The 23,315-nt window shown below is 37.3% G+C and overlaps 1 protein-coding gene across 1 annotated transcript; it reads right to left on the reverse strand.

Annotated features, from left to right (window-relative positions):
• Window positions 1-3,566: 3,566 nt before the first annotated feature.
• LOC139729098 (uncharacterized) lies at window positions 3,567-23,315 on the reverse strand. Its single transcript, XM_071640021.1, has 4 exons — window positions 23,242-23,315; window positions 5,646-5,754; window positions 4,892-5,000; window positions 3,567-3,853 (listed from the first exon to the last, which is right to left on the reverse strand). The coding sequence occupies exons 1-4, from the start codon at window positions 23,313-23,315 to the stop codon at window positions 3,567-3,569; spliced, it is 579 nt and encodes a 192-aa protein (XP_071496122.1).

The raw sequence follows: 23,315 nt of genomic DNA on the forward strand, positions 1-23,315 counted from the left end.
TTATTTATATATATATTTATTTATTTATTCATTTATTAAGTCATTTATTCATTCCTTCTTTCCTTCATCCGTTCATCTGTTCCTTTGTTTGTTCATTCATTCATTCATTCTTTCAGTTACCCATCATCATGTACACAGTTGTTTACTGGATATTTTGTATTTGTTTCTTTTGACTGTTTTGTGTCAGCAATAGCAGATTGTTGTTTTTTTAGTGTGTGTGTGTGTGTGCGTGTGTATGTGTGTGTGTGTGTGTGTGTGTGTGTGTGTGTGTGTGTGTGTGTGTGTGTGTGTGTGTGACATGTGTGACATGTGTTGGTGGGAGAGGATTCAAGGGTGGCGTTTCTGGTAGGGTTTGGATCAAAGGTCAATGGTACCCCAAATCTATGTATAATAAGATGGTTTAGTATTATTACTATACATATATATCATGATGATGATGATAAACCAAGGACAAGAGAATCGTTCAGCCAAAATCACAATACACCTGTATCTTTATTCAAGGGCAAGAATACTAAACATGCTCGTACATGAATGTTTCATTAGGGAATATGACGTCATTACATTCAAGTAGGCCTGCGACGAATAGGATGAATGCAGTGATCAACGTCAGTAAGTCGTGTAATATGTCAAATCATGTCTCAATCGGCAGGAGAACGTATCAATAAAATTATGTTTAAGCCATAAAAACCTATCCCCACCCCATTACAAGAAAATAATGATCAAGGTATAAACTGAACCCAATGTCACATTCATAGGCAGGGCTCGACAGTAGCAATGGTTCGGGGCCACCAGAAATTGATGTCGAGCCACCAAAATTCCAAAAAAAAGGTTATACATATTTTGGTTGTCCGATCGGACAGCTAAGGTTCGAAATGGATTGATATGGTTCCTTTTATTTCGGGCCACCAAAATTTGAAATTTGAGGATACTATAATGGCGTGCACGAGCCTTCACACAAAAAGGTTAGTGTTGAGTCCCGCTATAGGAAAACACTTAAGTACTGCATTCTGTTTGAAATAAAATAGACAAACGAAGAGGTCCCAAATATCCCTTTCTTCTGCTTTTGTTATAATTTGTTGAATTCCGTGTCATCCAGTCAACATCGACATATTTCTCCGGCCGCGTGCGTGTAGACGAACTTGAAGTTTACTGCGTACACGGTGTATAGGTCATAATAAAAGGCGGGACCCACCATTTATTAGGACGGGTTTGTTTTCCTTTGTTTTTGGATATGTCAGCCGTTTCAAAACCGATTCCATCAAATAAACTTTTAATACCTCTTAGAATTGTATGCTCTTTCATATTTCATACGAGGTTTCCGAGTCTCTCCCAAAAAGTTAAAATCTGAAACCCTCAGCTCAACTAAAACTATACCATCCCTTTAACGCATGGTAAGCATGGTAAGTCCGGTTTCGACAAGCAGTGGATTTAATGACACGTGTACGTAGATTATGCACTGAGAAATTTGATTCTGTCTCATGCAGGCTTGATTTCAAATATTCATAATTTCTCGTGCGTCTACGCTTGGTTTCGAACGCTATATTTCAGTAAATGCACGCATGTATATTATAGACGGTCTTTGAAGTCTCCTTCCATCTATACTCCATAAACACCAAACATACGAACATTGGCATTTCCCATAAAGCAGTAGACAGAAAAAAGAGATTAATTAATTTTATGCACCAATGACCTTTTATCTACTCATTCTGCTCCTTCGATAGCGGCAAAGAGTAGGCTTCATCGTGAGGGATTTTCCAGAGCTTTTATAGGTAGCGAGAAAGCAACATTCTGTAGAAATCTCAACCCCTCCCCCTTCACTCTCCACATCTTTCTCTTTTTTTCCCCTCTGGTATAAAAGTTGATACAAAAACTGATGGTAGGCATCACGTCTTTAAATTCTCCTGGTGCAGTTTTCTCATCAAGATCGTCAGATACATTGTCGGGAGGCGAAATATTGCCGGAGGGTATTTTTTTTTTTTTTTTTTTGGATTATCTAAAATTTGATGACAAAGAGAGTGCGCACTACCAACAATTATACGCTACCCAACAATAGTCATACCATATTATCATGCACAGAGTTATGCAAATTTCTGTCGGAAGAGAGCAAGTCCGAGTCGACTCATTGGTTGAAGGAAGCAGTGAAGAGGGGACCACTAAACAGGAAATGGGAAGAAAAACAGATTCGTTGGAAAAGTCGTCTTGTCTCGTGTAAAAAGAAAATAAAAATATGCGTGCCCGCAAATTGTAGAGAATGAGGGTGATGTTCGTCACTCAAAGGTTCGTCAATCCGAAAATGAAACTAAGTTTCTTAATCCGAAAATGAGAAAAAGGCGCGTACTAACGAACCTTCGGAATCACGAACCTTATTTCGTTTTTCGACCAACGAACCTTCGTAATAATGGTCCTTCGGAATAACGAATTGTAACCGAGATTAATATGCCTAACACACTCAAGGTAATGCATAAGAACCTTTACAGAATTAGTCTGTAATATGAGTTGCAAATCTATTTTTTGTCATAGCATATCATTGGGCTTAACAAAAGAACCTTCCTCGCTTTACTCGTGAGGTAACAACCACATCAGTACTTAATAACTTGATTATATCCATGACTTTACGGGATTTACAAAATTCGTTCTTACTCTTATCTTTTCACTACTTCTTTTTTTCGATGAACTCATGATGTATAATATATATTATATCACCCTATTCTGAAAAAGATTTACTGTTTGGATTTCATGGCAGTCAGCAATATAAAGTCAGTATATTAAGAAATACTACTTGTCCAGTTGTTGGCTACGTAATTCATGCCTGTCGTCTTTGATAATTCAGGTACCATTTTCTCCAGATATTTATTCTTCTTCGTCTTTTTTAATAATTTCTCGATTCATTTCCTATGAAGAGAGCGCACATCTACATCCACTCACTATCATGCCCATACGTAAGTGATCTGTCACGCATGCGTAGAATACAGTGACGATTCCCGTAAAGCCATATTCCATACTCCTTCCAGTTTTAATAGATGACAATCTCCATGTATATTCATGATTACTGTATGTAAAACGGAGGCTTGATTTTGAATAACAGCAGTGATATTTGGCATGTCCTCGGTTCGTGGTTTTCTGGGAAAGTGTTTTTAACTTTCCATCGCCGTTTAGCGATATCTTTCAACTTTTATCGGGGCAACAGCGCTCTTTTGTACATGCGAAACTGACAGTACGAAACTAAAATTGACTCCTTTGTCTTGTATTGAGTTGATCACTCATTACTTCATTTTCTTGACTAATTGACGTCCATTGTTTGCAATGTACATCACAGCTTACAACTCTTTAAGAGTTTTTTTTTTTCAGTTTGGCATTTGGCAATGAATTTCCTTTCCGCAACGCAGGTTCTCCTACCGAGGTAAGTGCAAATCCAATCCTCGTACAGTATTAGGTTCTCTGTACTTCTGGCTTAGCCTCCATCAAGTCGCTTTGACATTGTGGCGTACATTATGTCTTTATCAAACTGGAGACCTGAGTGGAAGAATACGATGCTTTGGTGGAAGAGAGCTTGACGGCCTCCGATTTCAGCGCTCCTGCTTGACTGACGGCGAGCCGCCGCTACACGACACCAGGGCCTGCCGCCGATGCTTGGCGCGCTCGTTTTTCCACCAGTTCTTGAGGTGCGCCAGTTCGACCGGCCGCTTTCGGCCGTCGGAGCGCACGCCGAGCGAGTTGAGCACGTTGCAGTAATCATGTAGGAGCGCGTCCGTAGGGTGCTGGCAGCCTAGGAACCAATTTCGTAGCAGAGGCACCTCCTCGACCGTGTGAAAACTCATCTTGTGGTTCGTCTGCTCACCGATCTGGCCCGGACCTATAGGGTTAGGAAACGTGGATTTGGGTGGAGAAAGCACGACAAAGGCAAAGTGACGTAAAAATAATAATAATTAAAAAAAGATAACCGAAGTTCAAAGGTCATCTATGGCAAGAATACATGCTTTATTTTTGTTAAATGTTTCATGATACACAAAGTGGCTCATCAGCTTTAATTTGACATCATTCTTGCGTCACCATTGTCACGGATCACAGAGTTTGGGTCCTTTGAAGGTGAAGGATACAAAACCTACTCTTTCCAAATTTTTGGTGGGTAAAGCACATTTATCCCCACAAAGTGCACGAGCGTCATCAACTGCTGGAGAGGGATTTCCAGAGGAGAGCACGCTTTTTGATTGATTTGCTTGTTTAATAAAAGTCAGTTAAAAGAATGTTGAATGTCACTGCGTTCGGGAATGGTGCAATTCCTGTACAAGATGCATGGGGATATTAGAATCTCGCTGGAAACGGATTAACCAATGTTATGAATAACCGGGGCTCGACTGCTTGGTTTGGGGGTCGACTGCTTGGTTGCTTGATCACTCGATTGGTGGAAAATTTTATTCTTGAGCGAGAACTTCAGAAAACCGTTCGAACGCATCAGCATAATCTGATTTCTTCTTCTAGACAAGTAGACATCATGTGAATCTACGCGATGTGAGTGATATTACTTGACCGATATAGATGTGAATTGTGAAATACTTGCAAATTGACTGTTAAATAAAGAGCTCACATAACATTGGTGTTTATAACATTGATAACATTGATGTTTAAGAACGTATCCGGGCAATTACCCCCAGATCGAGGGCAATTACCCCCCTGCCAAATACTGGTTGGTGGTAAGGTTAGAGTAAAGATTAGGGTTAGGGTTAGGTTTAGGGTTTGGAGTTTGAATTAGGGTCAGGGTTAGGTTCAGGATTAGGATTAGGGCCAGGGGAAGGGTGCGGGGTAATTGTCCAGGGGGTAATTGCCCCAGACCCGTTTAAGAAAAGATGGGAAACTACATCTGCGATATAGCTTAACGCCGTCGCAAACTCACTCTTAACTCTCTGGATCTTGAAATCCTCATACCAGATGCCGAATTCCTGACATTTTTCCGTGCTGATGGAAGCCTTGTACTTGGCGTTGGCTATATACGAGATCATACTCTGGAAGAAAAACGGATCACAAAATACAGGGCACATGAATTTTATATACATCTTCACAAAATTTCCATTCACTTATTTACCTGCATGCTAGTCGATTCTTGGCTTGCTCCTTTAATCGTTTTCAATTTCATCATGAGCATATAACGATATACACATTATGAATTATATTTCTAATACTAAGATATATCACCAATTATCACAATCATTCATTTCAAAATAATCATTTCATATCACCGTATCAATGACAATCAAATCTACGATGCCAATCATAACAACAAAAACAAAATACCAAGGGAGAGCATGCAGCGATATTATATTTTACAGTGACATGTAGATACAGAAAAAAAAAAATCAAACACGAAGTCCATCAATGACATTTATTGTCCTGTAATAGCACTTGAATAGGTCAAAGCGAAATGACAGCGATCAAGATCGGAGTCTAACGCTAAAAACAAAAGTCCACTCTCCAAGTTCTTTAGACTGAGTTGAGGGACGAATCCAAAATAAGATTAGGGACTAATCCAAAATTCGATTGAAAATCTCAATTCTTTCTCAGTCTGATTTTAGATTGGTCCCTCACCACAATCTTATAGAATGATTTCCAATCTAAGGAATTTAGAGAGTACACTTTATGGGCCTCCTCACCTGTGAGAGGGGGCATATCTGGGCCAGCTTGGATTGCTTGAAGTCCTTCAGTAGCTCTACGACTGTGCAGCGGACAGCCTGATCAGTCCACTCCCGCCGCTTGTTGTCACTGCAAGAAGATCACGTGATAGAGTAAAATAAAGAATGGTCAATTCAACAAGGGCAAGAGATCAATTTGATAATGGATTCAAATCGATAGATTCACTGCCATAGTGATATGATCATGATCTATATGCCTATCTCTTCATTTGTTTATCTATCTATTTATCTATCTATGCAATATATCTATGAATATTATGAATGTATACATATATGATTATATATATATATATAGCGAAAACTTTGAGCAAAGAAAATGGGTTTTCATCGGGATTCGAACCCGAGACCTCCTGATTACTAGACCGGTGCTCTACCGACTGAGCTATTGAAAGCCCTAGATCGGTGTTCGTCCCAAACCCTTAACTCTCTTCGCTCGTGTTTATTGTTACAATTGTTTCTGGTCAGTTTTTCCTTCCTTGTCTCAATATATATATATATATATATATATATATATATATATATATATATATATATATATATATATATATATATATAAATGGCGACACAAAAAGATGTATAGGGTCCACCTGGTATCAAAAGAAAGGCTGAACTACAAATTAGTTTGCATTCCACCAGAAGACGAAGACATTAATGACATTATCAATATTCTTTAAGAGAAATTATTTTCTTACGTATATGTATTCAATCAATAAAGATATTTGAATGCATGATTAATGATTGAAAACATGAAAAAGTTTTTTTTTCTCGATCTCGCCACAGGCAAAAATTATATAATATTACGACCTTTATTATTCAAATTGCTGACGTAATCATGCTGGTCAGGTCGAGTACATTTTCGATGAGTCATACAAGAGATTACAGGGGCGTCTTTTTATATGTGACGGATAATACCCACACAGGTTGCACAGAATGTGATGCACACCGTCTTGCCCCGTTCTATATATTTTATCTGGATCCAAATTCTTGAACAGGTGCACATGTAAATGGAAGGTACAACTGAAGGGGTCTGAGTGTGAAATATACAGGGTGCAGATATGGGGATGGGGGAAGGGAAGTGTGAGTAAACCTGGGGAGTAAACACAAAGGTTTTGGAGATATCTATATAGGTGAAATGTCGCCTGACGAAGTGTCTGGAATTACGAGTTCCCATATTGAGATAAGATATATATGTTACTCGATAGTGTGTGTGTTTGTGTGTTTGTGTGTTTGTGTGTTTGTGTGTTTGTGTGTGTGTGTGTGTGTGTGTGTGTGTGTGTGTGTGTGTGTGTGTGTGTGTGTGTGTACGTGTGTGTGTGTGTGTGTGTGTAGGGAATTTCAGTATAAATTATTACATGGAGTTGTTTACACAAAGGAAAATCTTTTTGAGTTTGGTTTCGTTGCAAAATAACCGGTGTTCTTTCTGTGAGCAATCGGTAGAAACATATAAACATTTATTTTGGGATTGTGTGTATGTTAAAAGAATTTGTGGCAGGAAGTGATAGATAGGTTTGAGATGGCAGATCTTCGAAATATAGAGTGGAGAGATGTTCATTTTGGTGTTACGGGAAGGGATCCAAAAGTAAAATTTTATAATACGATAATTTTTATTCTGAAATATATTATTTTTAGATCTAGGTCGGAGGGAAAAATTCCTACTTTGGAGGAAATTTGTAAAAGAATAATAAGTTTTCGGGATGAAGAAAAAGAAATTGCTATAAAAAGAAATAAGTTGGGATTACATTTGCTGAAATGGGAAAATGTTTCTGAAACGAGAGCTTAAGTATTGTTTTGTTTTCTTTTTCTTTTTTTAGTACAGTGTAGTTATCAGTGGTGAAGGCAATATAATGTGTCATTGGCCGCGCGCGGGGAGGGATAAGTTTTTGTTGGCATAAAGGTTATAGGATTTTATCAGCAGTAACGAGTTTGATGAGTTTTGTTTGATGAATTTGAATGTGTATTTGGAGCGGTATTTGGGTGCGGGCGGACGATTCTTTTCTGCATACGGCCCATTACACGCTTGTATGTTGTACGTATCAATCAACATTTGGAAGTCGTTTTCATTTGGGTGTGTTTGTGTGTGGGGTGTATGTGTGTATGTGTGTTTTGGTGTTTGGTGTGTATGTGTGTTGGTGTTTGGTGTGTATGTGTGTTGGTGTTTGGGGTGTATGTGTGTGGTAGTTGTGGATGTATGTGTTTGGGGTTGTGGTGGGGGTGTGGGATAGGTTTGAGTGCATCGGGGTTGGTGAGGATGGGGATTTGATTTTCAATGAAATGATTTCATTCTAGTTTTGTATAACGTATTTTTGTTGCTTTTTTATGTATATACCCTTATATACTCGATTTATAATCGAGTTGTTATGTTGAAGAGAGATGATTGGCAGTATAAGTATACCATAGTCAAAGATATGTATATATATATTTTTTGTACATGTCAATACTTTCTCGTGAAGAAATGGTCAGTAGGATTGATTTATAATCGAGTTGTTATGTTGAAGGGAGATGATTGGCAGTAAATAGTTCGTAATGGATTTGTCTTTTGAATGGCATTTGTACCGTTTTTATGTTCATGTTACACCCAGAATGGGTTGATTTATGAATGATTTGAATGAAATCAATAAAATATCATTGAAAAACAAAAAAAAAGTCTCTCTCTCTCTCTCTCTCTCTCTGTCTGCCTGCCTGTGTATATGATACGTGTGTTTGATTTTGATTTTGATTTTGATTTGATTTGAATGTGTTGGTATGATAGTCATGATAACTTATTTCAGTTCATCATTTTCAATACGTTTTCTTCAGGAGAGCAGTTATTCAGATGCTTATCAAAATATGTATATGATGTCTTTTCTCCACAAAGCTGGCTTTAAACTTGTCAAAAATACACGGACGGTCCCTTATTGTTGATAAATACCGGTTTCGTATCGGTCACAGTTCTTTAGCAGTTTTATGCCCCGGTCCTAGTTCGTGTCGGTTCCATTCTCGCTCATTCCTTTGTCTCTCAGCACTTCATTAAAATGAGATTTTACATCTCCTCCTGCTAATAGCCATGTCGACACAGCACGCGAATCATGCGGGACAGAAATAACGCTCTGACTTAAAGAGCCACGTGATTATACGCCACCGATATTCTCGGTTCGATCACTTTTTCTTTTAATTTCTTTCATCGAATTTCAGTGCCACAAAATTCACATTCACAAAAAACAAAACAAAACATTGTACAAAGATCACGCGTTGTGTCTGAAGTGAAAATACACACGCGCGCGCGCACACACACACACGCACACACATTAATGTGCCGATAAAATTAAACGATTCACCCCATCAGTCACTTTCCTTCACTTTCTCTGCTCTCTTCGTGTCCCTGTCTCTCTTCTCCCCCTCTCTATAAATATATCATCTCACTTTCTTTCTCTCTCCCTTTCTATCTTCTAATCACAATTTTTTTTTCTCTCTGTAAGTCTGTTGAACTTCCCTCACTATGTTTTCTTACTCCCCGTGTGTGTGTATTTTGTGTATAATTATGTGTCACTGTGTTTGCTCCTCTCTCTCATTTTCTTTTTCTCTACATGAAGCGTGAAATCTCAAACTTTAGAAGGGTCTCCTTAATCAATCAATATAGCAGTTGTTGCAACGAACGTTCTGAAAATGTTGTGTACAACCTTCGTGGACTTGGAAATCACCACCAACCATAATCGCCTCGGCCGCAGTCCAAAGAAAGCCTTAATTTGAGCCCGACGGGACAGACCTTGCAATCGATGCAAGGGAACCCTGACAAACCAATCACGAATACACTATTACACAACACCTCACACATGGGTTTCTTTACAGTGTGTGATAGAAAAACAAAGAAGATTATCAGAAGCTTCAGAACATTGTTGATGGTTCCAACATATTCATTATTTCGTCCAATAATCACAATTCGCTTGAAACCAGGTCGTATAGTGCGTCGCTTTTGCTACAAGACGAAAATTTGATTCTTTTCATAAGGTGGTATATCGTAGAGAACTCTCCTCGGAATAATAAAACCGGAAACTTCTCTATGATGGAGGTGGAATAAATATACCTTGTAATTGATTTGCAGTGAAGTTATTCGAATCCGGGAAAAAAAAAAGAAAATCAGTTGCTATTTTTGGTACAAAATTGCAAAAGGGAAGTGTATTCTCGATTGACATGCGTGGGGTTGTATGTTTTTTATTTTTTTCCCTAGAAATTATTACTCGTGAGGCGTATTATACCGTGTAAGATTTCACGTGATGTTGGAAATATAATTTTTTCAACCATACAAACTTTCGTGATGTTGGGAAATATTATTTTTCCAACCATACAAACTTTTGTGATGTTTGCAAAAGGGAAATCTTGATCTATACCATGAATCGAAGCGATTCGTACGGACTATACACACAGCTTGAAGTCAACGTGACTCACTAACTGATGATAAATGAAAATGAAATGAAAATGAAATGAAAATGAAATCCTTCCCTTGAGTCTACAGAGTAAATTCTACCGCACACTTACCAATGACATAGAACCATGAGATTCGCGCTTTTGTTTTGCTTCCTGTTTCGTTTGCAAATAATTAATGGTATAAGTGATAATTCTACGTTGAATGAAGTTGATGTATACTGGAATGTATCTAATGATTACGATATCAATACGGATTTATTGATTTGGCAGCAGAAAATATCCGTCTATATCGAAGTCCTTTAACCTTCGCCAAAATCGCTTCGGTAAATTGATAACTTCCCACGGACAATCATTTTTTACACGTTACGATGAAATTAAGATCAAGGGGAGCACTTGGCAGCCCTTAATCAGTTTTCCACAAAATCTCATCAAATTGGCAACAATTATAGCCCCGTATACGTCAAATCCAATTTCATGTCATCTCGTAGAGAATAACGAAGAATGTAAAGATACATACTACTTTGCAAGAGGACCTTTAATTCTATGATGTTTCCTACAATTATGCACAATTATGTCATACTGGCATCATCGGTATCTAGAACGGTGACACGAGCACCCAGCCCTACCGCCCCCCCCCCCTCCCCGAAACGGCAAACCAACAGCAACATCAACAACGAAGAATAAAGTAAATAATACTAGTAATCATCAACGAATAACTATTCAAATCAATCTTTAGAAAATAACAAACAATTAGAATAAAGAGAAAGGAATATGATTTAAAAAATGCGAGCAGAGAAACATTAATCATTTTCCTTTTGGTTTATATCAATCTTGGTTTTATACGCAGTTCTAAATATCATGATGGACATATTCTTTTCGTTTTATATCCTTTTCTTGATTCGCAGCATGAACAATCAAAGTTTGTGTGACTTTCATAAATACCAGTATTCATTCTTTTTTTATTTTCATATTCGTGGGTACATATCAAATATATGCAAATTATTTATTAAAAAAACACAAAAAACATTAAATAGATGTCGAAATATTGTATTTGATCCCAAAGTTGTCATTGTTGGGGCCCTTTGATTAGCAAGAGTGTATGTGTTTAGTAGTGGCGGATCCAGAGGGGGGCGCAACCGGCGCACGCCCCCTTTATTTTTCGTGAAAAACAAAAGAAATAAAAAGAAAAAACACATGAAATAAAAACCCGGAAGTGCCACCAGAAATATTACTAGTAGTCACGCCCCCACCCCCCCCCCCCCCCACCCCCCCATCCGCCCCAGTTTAGTGTATTTTCCCCTGGTGACTTTGATTACACTCAGGGACCAAAATTTGCGTCGTGCTATGATACGTATTTTGTATTCTTCTATATATTAAAGTGAACTGTCCTCTTGGAACCATTTTATTATATTGATCTGTTCTGTTGGAACCCATCAAAATAATGCACCGTTTTAAAAGTGAATACATGTAATAAGAGCAGTTCAATTAAGAAAAAACAACATAGCGCACACACGCATGACAATGACGATGACAATTAGAACTTCTTCAACATCACCATCACCATCATCATCATCATCATCATCATCATCATCATCATCATCATCATCATCATCGTGGATTGGACAGTGGGAGTTCTTGTTTCTAAATCACGTCAGCACTTTAAGCTTGACGTGTTCTTGCACGACCCCGTCGTTCGAAACTCGTACAGCGTTATTACCATCACTACTTACACGGTCTTTTCAGTCGCTAACTAGCGACTGCTCAGTGCAACCGACGCCCACAGAACGGCGCAAGAGAGGGAGCATTTTCCGGCACTGGTTTGCATTAATGCGTAACGTGGAGTAAATACATGTACACTGTATATAACAATTACATAATCATCTTTGTGTACTTAAACATTTAATTCTGTCCAGGGCATAAACATCTTATGTCGAACAGATCTAAAGATATGCAAGCAAATCGTAGATGTATGAAATAAGTGATGACAGGAATTAATTTGTTCGTCTTTATTATGTTTATTATGTCGGTCGATGTCTATTTTCTTTTTCCGTTATTTTAACAGAGTACAATATTCATGCAATGTTGTTCTACCATTTTGTAATAGTTTCCATACTTTATATTTTCAATTTTAACTGGACATTGAATTAGAAGCTAACAGAACGGTTAGAGAGCATAGAATTGTTTTATGTGTATGCGTGCATGTATTTACACATGTATTATGTTTTGAAAACCTTTTCATCTTTGTATAGGTCGATTTTGCCATTTCCCTAGGAAAAAAAAATGCTTATCAAATCCTTACACCCCTAAGAAGTGAGGGGAAAATAAGCAAATGAATAAATTGAAACAAAGTGAAAGAAAAACTATATGAAACAACACAATGTCCTATACTACCATGTACAGATGTCTGGTGGTATGAGTATGATTCATCGCAGTTTGTTAAAGGACGAGACTAAATTTAGATTGATGATATCCGCTAAATCTCTAATCGCTAATGTTTCTTTCGTCTCTATTTATCTGCATGCACGTGATCTGGCAGATTTCAAGTCTTTGTATATAGCAACATACTCACCGCAGTTATTTTGAGTTTATTCGATCATTACCCGCTGATCCGTCAAGGTAACAATAGCGATTGTATTGGTTGTGTTCCCTGTGATGACAAGCTTAAGCCCCTAATTATATGTGAAATCATGAGTTAATATTAGTATAATAATGTTCATTCATTTGATTATTATGTTCCGTCTAATCTGTCCAAGGCAAAGCAACTGTATTCATTGATTTTTGACTTGAATTGTTCACCCAAACTAATTGTTCCTTCAGTTTCCCAAGTCTTTTCGCATAATGTCATGTAGATATCTATTCAGATTTGTACTCGAGTGTCTACAGTCTATCAATATTAATAATCAGTTACACATTAAGGGGGAGGGGAGTGTCTTTCCAAATCGTAATCGAGTTCAAGTTTTATTGGAATTAAAAAAAGACACAGAAAGGCATATTTATACTTTTTCTATTAAAGGCATAATTTACTATTATTTGCAGATGAAACAAAAACACAGCATTAGTGCTTCAAAATAGTTCTAAAATGTGAGTTAGGGATAGAAGCAACCACTAAAAATTTGAATCAGTAAAATCGATGTTAAGTATATTGTTAGACATAAAAAATGTGAACAATAGTTATAACAAAAATATGTCCAGACTAAACCGTCTACAGTACGGCGGTTTATTGAGAAAAATACTGATATCTACTTACATTCTAGGCTTTATTGCGAAAATTTTATATCATGCATATGGTAGGATGTTTTGTGGTGCAACAAACCTAGCATATGCATCACATGTGATATCTTGAACATTTTTGAAATCACTGCTCCCAAAGGTAAACACGAACTTTAATGTTTATCTGAGCTGTTTGTTGGGTGGACGTTACGGAGCTTCACTTGCAGAATCTTGCAGAATATATAAAGGTAAGATACCGCGACGCAAAGAATTGAATAATACTGAATACTGACCAAGCGCTGTCATTGGCTATTCGGAATCGACCAATCAGAATCGAGGAGTTGGTGAATGGGGCAATGACCACTTGGCAGAAATAAGAATGTTCACTTTGGAACCCGTAAAAGCAACTTTGCGCATTCTGGTACAGTGTACATCAAATGAAAATGGGGTTTGTTTGTTCATCCGGAGCAACAGACCACTCTAAAAGGAACCTAACAAAGAAGAACATGTAATATTTTTGGAAAACACTGTTAAGATTTTTCAAAGCCCCCCCCCCCCCAACAATCTCAGAGGACAGTGAATTATTGTAGTCAATATCACAAAACTGGAACTATAACTTCCTACGTCTTAAGGTTCGAGGTGGCGAAGAAAGAAATATGTATTTAGATATTTTAAAAAAACCCTACATAATGTAACATTGGTTTGCGTTAATTGTCCGAACTGAACACTTGGTCTTTCGGAAAACTATCCCTTTTCGTTTTATGCGCATTCAAATTCGTGTTTGTAGCGGTGGAGTGACTTCGGTGCAACGATTTCACGTAGTGCTTTTAAAGGGATCGTATAGTTTTGGTTGAGACCTAATTTCAGGTTTCTAACATTTTTTGGTGAGATAATGAGAAATCTCTTATGAAACATGAAAGAGCATGTAATTCTATGAAGAATTCAACGTTTATTTGATGAAAATTGCTTTTGAAATGACTGAGATATCCCCCCCAAAAAAAATACAGGGTGGGACCCACACTTTATTACGATCGCTTTGTTTTACTTTGTTTTTGGATGTTTCAGTCATTCCAAACCCGATTTCCATCAAATAAACTTTGAATTCCTCTTAAAATAGTATGCTCTGTACTATATCATAAGTGTTTTCTTGGTATCTCGCAAAAAGTTAAGCCCAATTCTCATCTCCACCAATACTGTATCATCCCTTTAAGGCACCAAAATCAACGGTATCGAGTTCAACTTTGGATGTTAACACTCGATTTCGTGTTTGGGCATGACTTTCAAAATTTGTGCATTCAAATTAGTGCGATTAAATGGTCTAGCTCTTCAAAGCATTTTCAATTTCGTTTTTGAGCTATTGATTTTCACAACTTGGCATTCAATTTCGTAAGCTGGTAATACACACAGGCCTACACATATTGTATATAAGTAAGATAGATTTTGTCCAGTTAATAATTGAATACGACTTGTAATTTTTATCTTAGATTTCATCATCATGGTCAGCATCAACATTTTGTCTATTTGTACACCCATTTTTTCTATTTCCCAACATTTTCAGTGAACTTCAATAACAATCCTTTTCAGTATAATCATCGCAATATTTTTTTTTTGCATATCTTTAAGCTACATCTTTATTTTCATCATGATCACCAAATTGTCTTTAAAATCTTCATTTGACATCTTTGTTTTCATAAGATCTTCAAATTGTTTAGATGATCTTCATTCTACATATTTATTTTTCATCATCTTGACTTATTGTGTGATTTACATTAATTGTAGACGTTTTTAACAATCAATCTAAAATACAGTTCAAGTATAGTGTGTTTTTAATGGACATCGTACAGGTTTAATTTCAATGCTCCTTTTATGAACTAGTTTGCCCATATAAGCGAATTTGAATATTCAGAATGAGCTTTTTTATGTAAAAAGAGAGCATCATTTGTTCTTTCTATGGTTTAGTGAAACATACAACAATGTTTTAAAATATGTATGCGTACGTTTAACGAAAAACGTGGTAAAGTAAAGGAGTTCTTTTTCTTTCGGCATTAGAATATAATGTACATTATATTTTCACTCTTCTGCTCGTTTGCATGTTCACTTATGTGTCTGGTGTGTTTTTGCAGTGTCATTTATGTGGGGTCTCATATTACATCATATTGACCTCGGGTCGCATATACATTTTATTCCACGTCTGGCTGACGGCAAACCTCAACCCCTATGATAGTACTTAGCTACTAGTTCATTGCATAAGATATGCAGTGGTTGAGCACAAAATCAAATTCAGATACATGGACATGTCATTGTCGCCGCAAACTCCCCTATGTCAATATTCCGTGCTTTATTGTGAGGGCCCCGAAATTTTCACACACCCCACCTCTTGTCTATCTCCCTCCCCTCTCTTTTTCAATCTTTATATATTACATATATATATATATATATATATATATATAATATATATATATTACACATCTCAAACTCTTTCTCAACTCAAAGAATTTGTTTTTTAATTTTCATTATGCTGTGACGTCATGGGTGGGCATGCATACAGAACTATATTCCTGATCCTGATCACGCGCCCACACACACATACACATACACACACACACACACACACACTCTCTCTCTCTTTCTTTCTCTTTTCACTTTACACTTTTCTTTTCTTTTCTTTTTTTTTTTTTTTTGCTGTAACTCTTGGGGGAATCGCTTGTTAACAATTTTTTCTCAGGCACCTTCTGTTAGGTTTACAACCTTTTACGGCCCTCTTGCTTTCTGTGCAATGGCCCACAAAGCAGGTGCATATATGTCTGATACACATATATTTCTATACCCGTGCATGTACGCAAATAAATTGCGCAATGGTCACTAAAAAACATTTTCTCTCTCTCTCTCTCTCTCTCTGTCTCTCTCATTCCCTTTCACCGAACAAATAAAACCATTCTTGCCAGTATTTATTTTTCTCTGTCTATAGTGCATTTAATTTGGCAGTGTGTATTAACACATCTATTTCATCATTTTCAAAAAAACTCTATGTTACATAATATTACCTGTACATGTACTATATCTCATTAGTCTAGACAAGAAAAAAAAAGAAGAAAAATAGTAAAAATTTCTCCCCTTCATATCAGTTCAGCTCCAACTTTTTTTTTCATTGACCTTTTCTTGTAGGTCAAAAGAAGAAAAAGTACAAGCACAATGCTTGTCCTCATATGTTGCAATACATATTGCAGATAAAAATAATCATACCATCATCTGTTCAAAAAGTGATTTGTCTCAACACAATCAAATTCATACTCAGCAGCTACGCAACCAACTAAAATGCATTTATAAATTCCATAGAACTTTGGAAAATTCCTATTTGGCTGCGACAAGATTTCTAAGCACATCTCGGTCAACTAAAAAGCATATATGCAACATGACAAAGCAAAATTAAGGAACTACAATACTTGACCAGAATTTTCACCAGACAGCTGGTCTATGGCTGGCACTGTGTGCAACAAAATCATTCTGAAAATGAAAGCTGTCAAATATTCAAAACAAATTCTGAAACTATAAGTTTGATCCGACATTCTGTCGCATACTTGCTTTTTATTTCACCTTCTCCCCCTCTCTCTGTTGCTATAAGGTGGGCTGCAGGAACATCAATAATGCATGAATTTTAGGGTGAGACTAGCATAAGTGTGGAATTAGCAAACTACAGGGAGATTCTAAGAAACCGAAATACTGTATCCTTCAGTATAAGAGAACAAGGATGGATCTCAGTGCCTGACATCAGCAGCTGTGAGTCAGGACCATTCTTTTTTTTTTCAACTCCACATCAGGGGGGGTGTTTCACAAAGCCGTTCTTAAAGTTAAGAAGGACTTAAGACCGACTGGTGATCAGTTCTTGTGCTGAATTACTGCGATTCTGATAAAGTATAGCACACAAGAACTGATCACCAGTCGCACGTAAGTCCTTCTTAACTTTAAGAACAGCTTTGTGAAACATCCCCCTGGTTTCTTTTCTGCCTCATCATGCATGTCAATGGAAACATACACAAAATGCTGAGAGCACATAGAATTTAATACCTTATGTTTTGTAAAGGGACTTTGCTCTGTAGGAACCCCATCATTACATGTCATTATCAGTTCATGAAGTTTTGAAAAACTTATAACCCCCCCCCTCCTTGGGGAAAAATATAAACTTTATAATATGAATACATCCGAAACTTAGAGAGAGAGAGAGAGAGAAATATATATGTTTATATATATATCTATAATATATAAATAACTTTCTCTCTCTTTCAGTTTCGGATGTATTTGAAAGAACACGAGAGAGCTCAAAACTTGTGTCAATATGCACCATTTTTTTGACAAAAGGTATCCGGAGGTCTCTTGTACAGTTACAGTGCCCCCAAAAGACACTGATAATGTGATTAATTTGTCCAATGTCCTATTACCCATTGCAGATGCTTTCGCAACTTTCACAATCTTTGGCACAGTCTGAAAAAAAAACACCAGAAATCAATGAATAGTTTTGATTTACTTGGGACTGGTCCATTAATTTGAATTAAATTCCAGAATGTATGAGTGATCATTCGCTGCACAGTCAGCTACCCAGATCACACAATCGTGCATATAATACTTTTTGAGCTTTAATTGAACACTTTGCAAGTGCACAGAGGTGAACAAAAATTAAATTACTACAAACTCAGTGAGTGACATTCTTTATCACACATAACACTACATGCAGGGCCCGATACTATTTTTTTTCTCAGGTGGCCCATTTGGAACACTGAAAATCTTTAAATCTGAAATTTTGCTGACCCAAACTGAAATGTAGTGGCCTGAAATAAAAGGAAAGATAGCAATCCATTCTGAATCTTAGTTGCCCGATCGGGCCACCCAAAGATAAGCCTTTTTGGAAGTTTGGTGGCCCCGTCATCAATTTTTAGTGGCCATGCCAGACCAGCACTAATGTTGTGCCCTGCTACACAGCACAGTGGCACTATTGAGCTGCCCCATAGGTCTGCAGCTTAGGACATCCCTTCTTTGTTGCCTGTGTGCTGTTTGATTATTTAAATGTTTGGCACAGCAATCGAAAAAATGATGAATTCGTAGCGGAGTGATGGCAGAGATGCCTGTTACAAAACAACATTCAGAGTCTCATGACTGCTTTCATTCTGGTATCATTAACTACATTCCATTGTTCACAATTTGTCACATCATTACCAAGGGATTAGCAGAGAGTGAGTTTAGATGTAACAGATTGTCTGAGATGGATGACCTGTGTACGAGGGCAACATACATGAGGCAAACAACTACCCAAACTGAGTTGAAAAATGAGTCTGAGAAATTAAGAAACAAAAGTGCCAATAAAGTGCTGTCATTATATCTCCTTCACAAATCATTTACAATTAAACATATAAACCAACAATACTTCAATGTCCGATAGTGCACTGAATAGGTATTACTGTAACTGTCCGTATTGTGAATATGAACACATCCAAAAAAAAAAAATACGCTAAACACATTTAGATAATGGAAATAACTTAGATACTGTATTTCAGAGCAAATCATAAAGTCTACAGAGTATTGAAATATAAGCTATGATCAGTGATTCTGAAACAATTCAGAAACTAGGCCAAACGTAAATTGGCAACAAAGCACCTTGTTACTACACTCTTAATTCATCCACGTAAAGTAATTCAATTGTGCTCGCCCTGTTGAGGTCTCCGCCCAGTTTAATCTGACCCACAAATTAAATCATCAATACAGTACACGAGACTTTGGTAGCATGTAGGACATAGCAATCTAGCTCTTTTTGAATTAAAAACTATTGTTAAACAGCACATTTCACATCAAACCCCACAAAAATCAAAATCTTTTAGTGCAGACTACTGAGGAAATGCTTGCTCAGCAAATCATCAATGGACAATTGAATAAAATGACTGTCAATCAAAAACATGATCCCTCCCTCATCCAGCCCCCCCCCCCCCCCCCACCTCAACAGTCTTACCTCAAGCTTCTTCTCCAAATCACACAATTAAACTCCCCCTTACACACTACAAAGTTTAGTAATGTTAACTAATTGCATTTTATACAGACATTAATGGTCTAATGAGCCTGAACCACTAAAAGCTTTAAAAACCCTGTGCAGAAAAACAAAGATATGGAACATAGATTTGGTCCACACTATACAAGCGGAGTAATTACAAACTAAAAACATTTGCAAATAAGAGAAAATAAAACATTATGGGATCTTGAAACTCATGTTCACTTTTCTGGCTATTGCACCTACATTGAAGGCATCCAAACACAACTCTGCTATAGTCTAGATCAAGTGATGTGTATATCACCAAGATTAGCCATGTCAAACGGGACTTTAAAAAAAAAAATGCTGTAAAATGTTAACATGCCCTTGAGCAGACACTCATGTGACTGATTGTACAGCAATCAAGTGCGAAACTTGCCAAGAAATGGCGATTTTGGCACCTCATTCTGTGTAGCCTCTGTGATTATCCCAAGAACAAGATCCCCCCACCAGTCCCCCCCGAAAAAAAAGAAGAGATCTCAACAAGCATAAGTTTGGTAAAGTGCCAATGAGCAATTTCCTACTCATTTATCAGACTACTACAAGCTGCCGCCATGTAAGAACAATTGAATTCTTCACATCACCTACCCATTCTAGATTTACAAACACAAACACATGGGAGGTAAAAACAGAATTGATATCTCAAACTGAAATATGAAATAAAGAGCAGAGAAGGATTTGTGCACCATAATCACAGGTTCAGGTTTTTAATCCTGGGGTACTCTGATTGTACTAATCTCTACGAGGCATTGCATTCAAATTTTAATCTGGAGACTACATGTGTACCATCCTGTTCCTGTAAGCCAGCCATACAGATTAATGTTGTATTGCTGCCAGGCCTACACTACTTGTTATTTAGACAGCCTAAAACAAAACAAGAGAAAATGCAGGCATAACATATGAGACAACTTCCTAAAAAAATACATGTCATAGTTCTTTCACTAACATCATAGCAACTGCACTTGTCTTAGTGAATATGGCCAGGACATGTTCTGACAATCTTCTTCTTTTTTTTTGCATTGTTGGTGTCATTTAAACAAAAAAAAAAAAATACTTACATTCTTGCATCCTCTCCCCCTCCAGATCACAATAACCAAAAAAAAAAAAAAAATCAAAAAAAAAAAAAATCAAATTGTACTATAGCTGACAATACAGTACTACAACAGGCTAAAATCATCTGTATTTGCAAGTAATTTGTAGATAATCCGAAGCAGTTGTTCTTGGTAAGTGTGAAGATTTTACTGTATTAGCAAAGCGAATTTTGATCATTAAAGTTATATTGTCTAAACTTGGTCACTGAAAATCTGAATGACTCCCTCCCTCCCTCTGGAAGAAGTAAGATGAACTTCTTCTTAACTTAACAGAAGCTGCCACTACCACGAGCGAACAAGTCTTCGATGAAAATTAGCCGCGGATCAGATGACCACAAACTGAAGATTGCCGAATCCCGAAATAAAGCCGACGTGGTCAGCGCCGCGCGCATCCTCGTCAAATTTCAACACTCGATGCCTCGAACGAGATATCGGTTTTTGGCATCGGCACAGGGGCAGAATAGAGATTGTGTCACCAAAACTTGCTGCTGGATGGCTAATACACCAAAAAGTCACTTTCAGAAAAAAAGAAAAGGCTGGTGCAGGCGGACTTAATAGGAAAATCCACAATAATACGCTCTCCTGGAATTCGCTAATGACTTCTTTTGGGGGGCATAGCAAGGTTGGAAAATCAAATTTCGTTGATATCGCTTCCATAATTAAACATCATTAATATCATTTGGCCAGATTTATCCGACGAACAGATCTGCTTTCAGTCGCCCTCCACATGCTGCTAATTTGCAAGTTCATTCCCACTGTGCTGCATGCAGCTAATTGAAGAATAGTTTGTTTGTTTGTTTTTAGTGGAGAGTGAAATCATGACTTTAATTAAAAGATGAAAGATGCCTTTCAAACTTTTGCTTCCAAGGATTATTGCTTTGGAAGTCAGGTCACACAAGTTATTAAAAAAAAATGTACATCTTGCTCAAAGCTCACAAATAAGCTTGACCAATCAGGTGACAACTCATACAGATGTGGGAAAAAAAAAACTTCAGCTACAATTACAGTATTTTGAGCAAGTGAGAATTAGTACTTATTAAAAAAACAAAAAAAAAACAAGGGTGTTTCACAACATATCTATCCACTGGAATGCCATGATAACTTTTCCTTCTCACATGGAGTGGATGCAGAAACGCAAAGTGGTTTGTTCTCCTCACAAGCTACCGTGTCTCAGCAAAATGACAAAACATAACTATCATATGCATACTGAAGAAAAGTAGGAGTGTGCCTGAAGTTGACAAACACCATGTGCATCATTTGAAGAAACATACACATGGAAATCCCTAGAAAAAAAAAACTTCAACACAACCTTTGTTTTCTTTTCTGGATTATCCACAATGAGAAAATATTGAGAGGGAATTTCATATGAATGCACTAAAAATGGTCCAAGCATTGGACAGTTCATTTACGAACAAATTTTATTCATAGGCGAAAGACAATATAAACAGTCGCACTGGAACCCTTTTGCTCTTTGTAATTAACTGAATCTAGCTTTACATCTGTGGCATTTCAGAATTAAAGGGAAATATGTCTCTGCATAACAAATGGTGGCAAGATTGTCTTGAAGAAAATTTTGATTACAAACTTGTACCAGGCCTGCAACAAACGACCAAAGCATAAGGTGGATATTCGCTGAGGTACACAGAAATGATTTTGCTTGTCTGAATAATGTCATCCAGCAAATGCGTAATGCTGTATAAACGATGCTACCCACTACAACAAAGAAGTGTTGTTCAGGAGGGTTACCATGGCAACGTGCCACAGACTTTTGATTTGACTGACACCTGGCCAATACCGATCATTGCAAAGGAATATTAGGGTGTCAGTGCCAATCATATTTACTGGCTTATACCCATACACACGTTAAAAAAAACCCCAAGACCAAACATGACAATGAATGAATATGTCCCATCCATACAGTCAATCCTAACTATGACAAAAGCAATAGTTTCAGAAACAGAAATAGCTTCATGATTTCTTGAAAGTGCCTCACAGAAAGAATAGAAGTTAACATTGGCTAAAGGTGTACCTGGGGAAAAAAAAATCATATAATACAAGGGGGGATTCCATCATTAATTCCCAAAAGGGTTTTCTCTGAATGTCACAATGAACACAATAGCATTTCCAGTCATTACTAAAAATGAAAATGCATTTTCATTAAAACTTAAGGTGTGAAAATAACCCTGTTGACAATGGCTTATTCATTTGCTGAATACTTATGGGAGAGTGTGGTCATGATGATTGTGTGTGGGAAAAAATATCAACACAAAAAAAAAAGGCTTTATTAGGAACATTGAGTGATAGACATTTCTTACAAGGTTCTAGATTCCTCCATGATTGGAGAATTCAATTGTTTCTTTGATTCAATAGATATGATTCACGACAGCTTATATCTAGGAAGACAGAAATAATCGTGTCCCAAGATTTGTAATACTCTCTTTATTGTGGGGGGGGGGGGGGGGGGGAAGATAGAGAATGAGGAAAGATAGAGAGAGAGAGAGGGAAAGAACCAACGGCAGACTCGTCCTAAATCCAAAAAGTACAATTCTGTAAGAGATCACATTCAAGACTTTCTCTCTCTTTTTTTTCTTTCCTAATTTGAGCCATCTACACGGGCTTACAACTTACTGCCAGCTCAGGAGGGCTGATCCATGAATTGAAGAAGAAGAAGAAGTAGAAGAAAAAAAAGGAACTGTTCATCGATGACAACTTGCAATGTGGGAGAACCTCAAAGGGATTAGTTTGCAGAAAGGAAAATCTATCTTGTCTGCACACTGCATTTTACTTGTTTTCTTTCCTGTTTTCCGTCTTTTTCTCCTCCAGCGAAACCTGTAATGCTGACGGGTTACATGACCCCAT

Source organism: Diadema antillarum, unplaced genomic scaffold, assembly GCF_040938485.1.
Source record: "Diadema antillarum isolate AM-2024a unplaced genomic scaffold, OU_Dant_1.0 seq00000217_RagTag, whole genome shotgun sequence".
NCBI lineage: Eukaryota > Metazoa > Echinodermata > Echinoidea > Diadematoida > Diadematidae > Diadema > Diadema antillarum.

Excerpts from the sequence above, each read along its gene's own strand:
- LOC139729098 (XM_071640021.1), bottom strand. The coding sequence starts at position 23,315 with ATGGGGTCATGTAACCCGTCAGCATTACAGGTTTCGCTGGAGGAGAAA. Across the intron at positions 5,755-23,241 it reads GAAAACAGGAAAGAAAACAA|TGACAACAAGCGGCGGGAGT; the intron begins GTAAAATGCAGT and ends ATCTTCTTGCAG. Across the intron at positions 3,854-4,891 it reads CAAGATCCAGAGAGTTAAGA|GTCCGGGCCAGATCGGTGAG; the intron begins GTGAGTTTGCGA and ends CTAACCCTATAG.